This window comes from Paramormyrops kingsleyae, chromosome 7 (genome assembly GCF_048594095.1).
Source record: "Paramormyrops kingsleyae isolate MSU_618 chromosome 7, PKINGS_0.4, whole genome shotgun sequence".
NCBI classification, from domain to species: Eukaryota; Metazoa; Chordata; class Actinopteri; order Osteoglossiformes; family Mormyridae; genus Paramormyrops; species Paramormyrops kingsleyae.
The window spans coordinates 26,200,505-26,211,304 of record NC_132803.1 but is presented as its reverse complement, the minus strand read 5'-3'; the positions used below and the strand labels follow the sequence as shown (position 1 = coordinate 26,211,304).

The 10,800-nt window shown below is 40.4% G+C and overlaps 1 protein-coding gene across 7 annotated transcripts in view; it reads left to right on the top strand.

Moving 5' to 3' along the window:
* Positions 1-10,800, top strand: part of mapk10 (mitogen-activated protein kinase 10) — a 43,990-nt gene continuing 33,190 nt past the window's right edge. For 4 of the 7 annotated variants that reach the window (XM_023828667.2, XM_023828671.2, XM_023828672.2 and 1 more), the window contains exon 1: positions 4-404. In XM_023828667.2, coding sequence (XP_023684435.1) covers positions 402-404 — 3 coding nt within the window. In that variant the 5' untranslated portion in view covers positions 4-401. Of the gene's footprint in view, positions 405-10,800 lie in introns of all 7 variants that reach the window. The other 3 variants (XM_023828670.2, XM_023828669.2, XM_023828668.2) reach the window with 2 other exon arrangements.

Genomic DNA, 10,800 nt, shown 5'->3' with positions numbered 1-10,800 from the left:
TGAAGCCAGGAATACTGGATGGGGACGATGCGAGAGCAGACCAGCTTCCTCCTCCCTCCCAGTGGCTGCTTTGGGATATGACGTCACGTGTGCTCCTTTCGGTTTCTACAGCAACCCGCTTCCCTAAACCCCTCTTTTCTACCTCTCCTGGTAGCTTCCACAATGGTACAGCCAGCATCTTGCAGCACAATGGTTGCAAGGCGCTAAGCGGAGGGTGATTCAGCATCGCAGTCTCCGGTTTTTAAACCCCGTTTATTTAACATCGGCATTCGCTTGTTGGTGCTTTTTCCCATTTTATCTAAAAAAGCATCGTCTTTGCTGTATACGGGGGTCTTGTAACTCGCCGGGATGTTTTGAAGCGGACTGTCACAAGGCTTAGGACTGTCGTCAACTGGCACGGAATGGTAGGTCCGTGGGTGATGTTGATGCGGGAAACCTGCTAAAGGGTGGGGTGATGAATATTGATCGCTGCGAAGGTTAATGAAGTCGAATGATGGCGATGCAGCTGTAGCAAGTAGGCAGTTGCAGGAAAAGAGATTTTTTCCCCCATTGTGTGCAGTGAAATTCTCACGAGAAAGAGGTTGGACCAGCGTCTCGTATAGGATGAATACATTTGGCCAGTTAGCTCGTTTTTTATACTTAGGTGAAGGTTTGCATGCTAAGCATCCATCGCCGTTGTTTTTGTTATGTCGAGTCCATGTTCATGCACCGATATTTCACATACAACCCAGGCGTAATTTAGCATTTTGTTACATTTGTTTCACAAATATAATTCATTATGTTAACATCAGAACGCCAAAAAATAATGGCTGCTTAAATATAAACACTGAGTGGTATTATTTTGCTTTTTGTGTTCCCTTTTATTTATATAAGTATATACCATTCGATATTGCAAATTGAGTAATTTTGTATGATAGCATTAATTCATCTTAAGTCTAGTTATGTTTATATTAACAACCAAACGTGGGCATTTGTGAATAATACAACCGTTAGGTATAATTTTTTATGAAATTATTTTAAAGCATACTCGAATTATGTAGAGGATAATGGTGACTCCGGCTGTGACTGGATTTCGTCACGCAGTTCTTTACCTAATAACATTTGTCCATCACACAGTAATGTACACTGGCTAATGTATTATTTGCCTTTCATGCATGCTTAACTCGAAACATCTAATACAAGGATTGCTCAGTTTTCCCATTCCCTCCTCTGTTATAGATTCCCTGATGTTTTGCGTGCTTGGATTATTTAGCTACATCTTACAGATTAATATTTTATATTATCATGGTTGCATAATGTTATATTATCCAGATGTAGAAATATTTGATTTTAGATTTTCGAAAATGCCTTGCCGATCGTATATAGTGAAACGCAATACGGGTTTTTTTTACAGTTTAGCTTTACAATACTAAACACTTGAATTAAGCACTTCATATGTTTCGTAACTGATAACAGGTTTTATATGGTCCTCGTGTAAATAATTGTAACTAACGTTAAAAGGGTAATACGGTACAATAAAATAATTACTTTTTCTAACGTTGCAAAGGTGCAGTCGTCACCTGATGGTTGTTAATTCGTGTATTTGTTAGCAAGCTCTACTGAGTACATTATGTTTCACAGTACTCCCCACTGCTACGTGTTATATTTGGTGTTTACTTGTTTTTTTTCTGGCGACCATAATACAGGTGGAATTAAGAATTAATGAATACTCACCATTTAAATATTGTTTTTTTTTTTTTCTTTCAGTTTTGCGTTCTGTTTAATGCAGAGGAGGGAAACAAACACATGACTACTCCTGAATTACAGTGCTGTACTAAATTACTAATAGGCCATGGCAAATACACTTCTGCAACTGCCTGTCCTATTCAGGGTCACAGGGGGTCCGGAGCCTATGGGCGCAAGACAGGGAACAACCTACAGTAGGAAGGGGCACCAACCCATCGCAGGGCACACTCACACACGTACACCTCTGGGCAGTTTGGTAACTCTAGTTAGCCTCAGCATGTTTTTGGACTGGGGGGAACCAGAGCAGCCAGAAGAAACCCCACGATGCTATGGGGAGAACATCCACGCATACATCCATGCTCCACACACATGGAGCCATGACAAAAACTCAAACCCTGGACACAGGGGTGTGAGGCAACAGTGCCAACCACTGTGCCACCTATAATATATATAAAGCTAATAAAGGGATTTTAATAGGTGGGTATCAAACAATATACTACATGTTATGTAGCTTTTTTTTTAGTAAAATATGTAATATATAAATACAGACACTTACATTAATTGTAGGCTGTAAGTGGACTAAATTATAAAATTTCTTTAACTAAATAACCCCAAATTGTAGTTTTTGTGAACTGTCATTCAAATGGAATTAATTTTTATAAACATTCATTTAGTATGAATGTAGGGTATTCTATGGGTGAAAATGTATAATTAACAAAAAATGAAAATTCTGTAATGAGAAGACAGGATCCAAAATTAGATGCATATTGACCCATCTTTTGTAATACAATCCACAATTATAGTGAAAATCCAGAAAACAGATCAATCCGGGCAGGCAAACAATGTAAACGGTAATACGAAAGCAGAGTTAATGAACAGACGGCGGTCAGGAAACCGGCAGGCAGAGCAGGTTATGCACGGAATCAAAAATTTGTCGGTAAATGGAAACAGATCGGTGGACAGGCAGTCAAGCGAAGCTGACAAGACCCGTTAATGGTCATGCAATCGTGCAAGACCTCACAGAATTTCAGAGGGAAGCAGAGAGTGGAGGTCTATATATGTGCTGGCCAGTTAGAAACAGGTGAAGCCAGACACGGAAGATCTGGGCATAGTGGAGTCAGATTTGGAGTCTACCTATAATAATAATAATAATAATAATAATAATAATAATAATAATAATCAGTCATAATAAAAGCAACTGTATATGGTACTGTATCACCACACAAAATGCCACAATGTTTTCATGAGCGTCACTAAGTATCCGTTTGTTATTACGAAACATTGTATTTAATGCTATTCTTTAATAATAGGCTGTTCGTAGTATTACGTCCCGGTCTAGGGTCAGGCGCAACAAAAAGGTGGAGTGAGACCAGTATTTTGGTATTTGTACGAGTTGTCTATAAGTCTGACGTTCTTGACCCAGGGGCTGCCTTCTCCGCAGTTGACACTTGACCTCCACACCATTCTCCTTGGGGCTGACCATGGAGACCATGGTGATTTGGATGCATGCAGTGAAATTCCTTTATGAGGGAAGGGTCCAGGACCTCTCTTGCATTCACCTATGACCGCTCCTCTGGGCCATACTCCTCCCGCTCCGTAAAGTACTGCTGTTGATCTCTCCTTCACCTAGAGTTCTGCAAAGATAGAACTGAGTGATTGAGTCTCCCACTAAAGTTTGGTTGCAGAGGAGACTCAGCAGGTATCTTAGGAGGACAGTGTGACGATAGGGGGGAAGCTTCAGCATGGAGACATGAAATGTTGGGGAGATTTTATATTGAAGAGGCAGCTTCAACTGGTAGATTACTGAGTTGAGGGATCTGGATGGGGGTGGTGATCCCTGGGCTGAGATGAAGGGAGACAAAGTCTGATGTCCCTGGTGAACAGGCAGCTATGGTGACCTTGTTGAATGAAGCTGTTAGTTGACATCTGCAGCCAGCAACTTTCTTTTGATTGGGAACAGCTCCCTGTAGTTGGATGTGGGCCATTTCCCAGACTGGGTTGCTCCACCTGAACCAGTCATTCACCGTTAGGGTGTCTGTTGGCTCCACCTCCCAGAGTGGGTGTAGTCTAAAACACATGGATTGAGGTTAGTTACAAAGAGGTGTGTACTAGTGAATTTGAAGCCTGTTCTGCCCAAGGCAAATACCTATTTCAATTAGCCAGATTTCCTGAACAGTGCTGTTACAGGTAACACCCGATCTTCAGATTCACTCACTCTCTTTACCTGTTGGTTTGAGGTTGTTAATCAGACTTTAGCTCAGCCTCGCTCTCAAACACTCACAGAAAGCCTTCCTAGAGGTAAATTATTGACCCTGATCTAAGACTATGTCTTGCGGTGAGCCAAAAAAAATATATATATCCGAAGACCTGTTTAAAGAGAGCTTCTGTCATTTCCAGAGCTGTGGGGAGACCTACAAAGGGAATCAATCTCCACAGTTTAGAAGATGCTTGATCCAGGATAAGGTCCACTGTTATGTGGCAAAAGGGCCGGGAGGGTACATGTAATGGTTTTAGCACGATGGACTGGGCACAGATAGGACAGGATAGAATGTATTCTCTTATGTCATTGACAAGAGATGGTCAAAAGAATTTCTAGACCAGTTCTGTAAAATGTGTCATTATCCCAGGGTAGCCAGAGGTGAGGGAGGTGTGGACCTATTGCATAATCTGAGAATGGATTGGGGCGGATACAAATGATTTGTTACGTGGCATATCTGGGGGATCTGTGTCTGTCTTTAGTGCGTCAGGGAGTACTTCTGTTCACGCTTGTCTAATTGGAGTAGCAACACAGGAAGAGGTCAGAATCTTGGTTCAGAGGAACTCAGATGGGGTTCATGTATTGTGAAGGAGAGTGCACTTTTACATTTTTGGATCTTGGTCTTTAGATGAACTGGAAACGGTGAAATAAGGATGATAAAAGGGTTAAGTTTGTCAGTGTCCGGATATATATTCAGGTTCTGGTGAACACTAAGATGGGCAGCTCTATCCAGCCGGCGCCTTTAGTCTTCTAATGCCATTTTATAGCAAGCAGTATCTGTGAATGCAAGTTGGTGAGTAATGTGCACATGGATGTAGCTTAGGAGGATCACCCTGCTGTTTAGACAATACAGCACCCACTCCTACATCAGGAATGTCCACATCTGCTCCTAAGAGAAGCGTTTGATTGGGTTGAAGTGAACATGGCTCTCAGTGGAGTCTGTGCTTTGTGTGTGGACTTTGTCCTGATCAGTGTGTGGACTGTCTGGAAGGGACCTGAGAGGGAGCAAAAATATGGACTGTCTGGCAGGGACCTGAGAGGGAGCAAAAATGTGAACCATCTGTGGGTACCTGAGGACCAGGTTGGGAAACACTGTCCTAGGGTACTTCCTAATTAGCGCTGTGAAGTGTCCTGCCATTACTGACGTTCCATATGAACCTCCAACAGAAGGTTACAAGGCCCTACATCTCCTTGACTGTCTTTGACATGGGCTTATCAAAAAAGCACATGCACATTACTATCCTTCGTCTCTACTGCCTCCAGGCGTAGAACATAATGAAGGAACGGCATTGTCTTCACATGGAACTAACACTTTTCAGCCTCTATGTACACATCATTGTCACTAAAACTGGAGAACCTGTTTGACTTGGTGTCGATGTTAAGACAAGTTTGTGGAGTAAATCAAGATATTTGTTTATTGCTATTTCAAATCGGTCATCTGGGCCACAGAATATTGTATTCATAAATGACTGTAACACAAAGGAGTTGTTATTGAGTGCATATGGCATTACCAAATATTTGTAGTGCCCCCTAATGGTGATAATTTATATATGCACTCTTGAGATCCATTTTGGTGAATATGGTAACAACATGGACCTGTACAAGTGCTGCTTGGATCAGGACGGTGGGTAATATTATGTTACCATGATGTAACTGAGATTTTGATCATTGATGCAGAGACAAAGGACGCCATCCTTCTTTTCTGCAAAGAAAAATTCAGAAGCAGAGGTAAAGGGGCAGATTATCGTGGGTCTGTGGGCTTCATCAATATACTATTCAAGAGAGTGAGATTCCGGATGAGACAATAGATAAATTCAGCTTTGAGGAAGCGAGAAGGGAGCCATTCAGTGGAGCCCCAGGGTTGGTGTGGAGGTAGGGAAGCAGCCTTTGTTTTACTGAAAATGCCCTGGAGCTCTTGATATTCAGGTGGTACATTATCCACTAGTGCTGTGTCAGGGCTTTCCAGGCATAAACAGAGGGGCGCCATGTTCAGTGTTTTTGCTGACATAATGCTGACATTATGGGTGACAAGAGTTCGAGCAACTGGACTGCTTCTGGGTGAATAGCCGCTACCAGAAATTTTAGCGGATTTGTTCAATGGGTAATCTTACCAATTCCTGGGGGATGCTCATCCGGGGTGATGACCTTCAAGGGGGAATTGATCATTTGAGGGGGACAACCTCACTGTTTAGCAATATGAACATCTCTGAAATCCCCAATAGGTCCTGAGTCAATTAATGCTGCAGAGAGAGTGGAGGTCCTATTGGTGATATTGACTGGTGAAGTGAACTTGTTCTGTTTTCCATTAAGAAATGCGGGAACTTTCGGCCTGGTGGAGATAGCATCCCTCCTGCATGCTGCCCTGGAATCTTAACAAAGTATCATTGTATTCTCTGTCTCTGCTCATGTTCTAAGGGAATAAGAGGGCGTATGTATCTGTGGATTAATTAGAAACCGGTGATCTCGATATTTCACTGAAGAAAGGAATGGGAAAGCTGAACTGGGCGTTGTGAAAGTGATTGGCTGAGTGCCAGATCGAGTCTCCACTGACGCCATAACTTCATATTCACCGCAATGTGAACGTTACGCTTTTATAGAGTTAAAATCACAGATTACAGATTGCAGTCCAGGCTTATTTGAGAAGGTGTAATATTAATTTCTGCCAATTTTCATTTCTTAAAACATTGCTCTCATAATACAGAAGGTCATGTTGAGTGTTGCATTCAGAAACGTACCAGAGGGCTGGTTACTCCAACTTAGCTTCACTACTGATTTTAATATAATGTTTGTTGTTAATAACATCAGTTATTAATTGAATGTAAAAACTGCCATGAATCCTAAAATTTAATAAAAGCAATTATGTCATAGTTACAGCTACTTAACCCTGCAGTTACTTTCAATCATTCTGTGTAAACAGAACTGTTTCTGTTCATTAAATACTTGAAAAATAAGTTCAATTAGTTCATTTAGATGTAAATAAATGGACAGCAGTAGTTCCATTACTAGAGTCTCAAATTTTGTAATATGTAAGCAATGAAAGATAGTTATGTGAATCTGTGCTTGATGTGTACATATAATTTTCAGTATATTGATGAGTATTAACATTATATGAGCGAAAACACTGATGTTCCTTCTAGTAAAAGCTTAATTCTAATTGAGAAGTAAGTTTATATCAGAATTATTTGCATGAATTCATTTTCTTTATCTCAAATGTCATGTAAGTGAGGCTCTACTGAAAGTTTTGAGGTGTCTTTGCAGTGTAAACTTAATAACTATCATCCAGGCATGTTATAAAAGTATAGCCCATGTCTTCAAACGCATGTGGTGTATGTTTGAGACTACTGGTGTGCACATGTTAAGACAAATTTTATTCAAATTAGTAGCACACAATACACACAGTGCTTGATTAGTTCAGAATTACGCCTAAAGACTTTTAAGTGTAGTTCAATACCTGTCTTTTTCCTGTCAATACTGCCATGCAAAGGCAAAACATCGCAACTGCACATTTGAACATTTCAGCATTGAGTTTTGACTGAAATTGGATCTCGTGACAAAATATCGCTGCTCGGTTTGCTATACATATGTGTGGACAGTCAAAAAATGACGATGCCCTATTTTCTTAGATTTAGGGTTAACATAGCTACTATGTTTTGCCTGTGTAGGGCCGAATGGATGATGCATGGCTTTGTGGAGTGGTCTGTTGTTTAAATTTAATTTGCTTACAAATATTAAAGTGCAGTTTTGTATGTGGGTGTGTCATATTTCATTAAAGGTCAAACAGTATAACAACAGACAGACTATGGTTTGTTGAAGCATCTCAGACTTTAATTATGAGAAAAAGTCCACATTGTGTGTTTGCAGTGTTTATTCTCTGCCCATGTCTTGTGGGTTACTGGGGGTACTCCGGTTTCCTCCCCCAGTCTAAAGACATGCAGTTTGGTCAGATGGCATCTTTAAATTGCCCTTAGTGTATGTTCCCAGAGATTGCCCGTAATCCCGGTGAGGGTAATACTCCAGCTCCTGCTTGTGCCCCTTGTTTTACTAAGATCAGTAGGCATTGATGAAAGTTGGTTAAATGAATCAGTAGTATTAATTTAGTATCTGTTTAGATTACATGAAATAACATTAGATTAGTGTGTATCTCGGTCACTCTAATATTAAAACCAATATTAAAGTCTTGTCTTATATTTTGATGGAAAATTCATTTCCCCCCCCCTTGTCACATACATGTAAAGTACTTAATTATCTTTAAGTTCATTAAGAATATATTTCTGAACCTTGGAAGGGATACAGATCGAGGCGATAAACCAAGCGTCTGTCCAAACCCTGCATTCTCTCCTGGCAGCATGAGAACTTTGCAAATAAATATCAAATAGCAAAATATTGCCGAATTTGTTTCTGCTGTCAGATTTTTAAGAATCCAGTTAATTAAAATCAGAAAATCCACCACAGACAGAAATAAAGCAATCACTTTAAATACAGGTAAATGCCAAACTAACAAGGAAGAGTTGCTACGGTTATGTTCGCATGGAAGTCGGAGTGGAAGACAGGGGAAGTGATCGCCCAGCTGCCCTTCTGTTCACCGTGGAGTACGCTAAGGGAGTATCTATTAGCTAGATATTTATTTCTATGCAGTATATTATATATATTGTTTTTATTATGAATTTTCAAATCATCGTTATGTCAAAAACACTAAATTCTGGTAGCGCAGTAGCTGGGCGAATAGCACCACAGGACGGCGGGCGCCATTCCTCCGAAGTATGTCTGTTCTTCCTGCGTCCTGCAGTGCTGGTATCCGCCACAGTCCAAAAATATGACATTAGGTGACTCTCCACTTCTGTGGTGGGGCGTGAGCATAAACAGACACAAGCGAAGGTAGCTTCATGAGGCGTGGCCCCTGGGATGCAAATTTTATTCCACGAAAGAAGGGGAAAGCATGCAGTTGGGAGGAGGGAGAGATAAAAAAAAATTGCGATTTTATCCTGAAAAAAGGGGGAGAGAGAATAACATAAGATCCGGCACAGCACCAATGAACACAGACTGTGAGTCAGACAGTAGAAGCCGGTTTGCCCTAACCGTGTCTAGGGAGCAGTTTTAGAAAAATCGTGCAGCTGGTGCAATCAGTCATCGACAGGCGTGCTGCGTCCGGAGTGGAGCCCCACGGCCGTATGCCGACCGGCTGTCCAGAGCAGTGGTGCAGAAGTTTCGGCAGGTGGCTGCTGTCTGTGGTGCTGCAGTCGCCGCTCGGCCACTCGTCCCACAGGCGCCTGCTATTGTGTCACTTCCCTTAGCTTGAGCGCGTGCTCTGCGACACACTGCTGCTCCAGGCGAACCATGCCCCTGCATTGGAAGGACAGGCTCGATTCGGGGCAAATTATTCACCACCTTCTTCTACGAAAAAGATTCCCAACACCTCCATAGCATTTGTAACCCATGTTGCTTTTTTAAAAATCAAAATGATTTGTATTCTCTAAATTCTTTATTTTTATTCCCTTTTTCACTCCTGTTAGGTCTATTGACCCAATAAATGTGCAGAAGCCTTATGACATGTTTGTACCTCTGAATACATTTTAATTGACTTTAATATTACTTAAAAGTATGTGTGATTAATTGATTAAATGTTCTTTTCTTGATATGTATATTTCTTTTCATATGACTGTTGCAGATGCTTGATTTAATTTCCCCTTTTGAAGGGGATGCATATTGTTTAATTAAGCATGAGGAGAACTGTGATGTTTGAAATGACATGTAATATCTTTCTCATAAAAAGTTCAAAGTGTATTAAGCTGGCTTGTCTGTTAGGTTAGACTTCATGGGAGGTATGAAGCATAAATTGCGCAGTCAGCGTTCCAGTTCAGGAGAGGGATAGGTCTATTTGTATTGGAAATGATAGCCACACTTAATAAGTTTCATATTTCAAGGATAATTGCAATCTGTACCATCTGTCTCCATTACCTTAGAAAATATCTGTTTCAGACAAGTTTAGGTGAACTTGGTAACAGATTTATAATACTGTCTCATTTAGACAATAAAATGGAAGCAAAATATGTTGCTGAGAACTTTCAGCAGTACCATAACTCATAGTCATGCTCTTGTAAACTCTGCGTGTTGTAAATCGTTTGTATTTGTCACACAATCATGCTGAATTATACTTATTTTTCAGTCTGTATTATTGAATTTATTTGGGGTTGAGTGAAATGCCTTCAAATTATGGTTATCCACAGGATAGGATATATTATCATTTACCGAAGTGAAAACAAACAAAGAAAAAGAGAATGTCGAAAAATGCCTGAGGTTCCAGGACTATTAAATTGCAACCTGACAAAATTTCATACTTAAGATCAGCAATTCTTTCCCTACCTGTGCAATTATGCATCTGGTTGGTGATCTTAAACAAGGTGAAGTCATCTGAGTTCTTATCAATTGTCTTATAGCTTGATAACAAATAATGATGCTATTGCAGCTGATTAATTTTCAATGGCTGCTTCTCCAATAACGCCATGATTCCTTCAGGCACTTATACCACATTCCAAAAGTATGCGAAAACTTCAACTGAAATCCAAAAACCATCTAATTAGTTAGCAAAAGACTAAATTGTGGCAGCCACACTACTTGAAGAATTTGCAAAACATTTGCAACAGATGCACTCTTTTAGTGACTGAAATAAAAGGAACAGACTGTTCGATTTAATGAGAATGCAAGATTATAAAGACAGTAAAATTTCTTGGCTGCTCTGGGCGTAATATTATTGAACAAAGCTGCACGATGGCCATTTTGGATGATTTGTATGAACGTGAAGTTCTATTTTGTTTTTACTC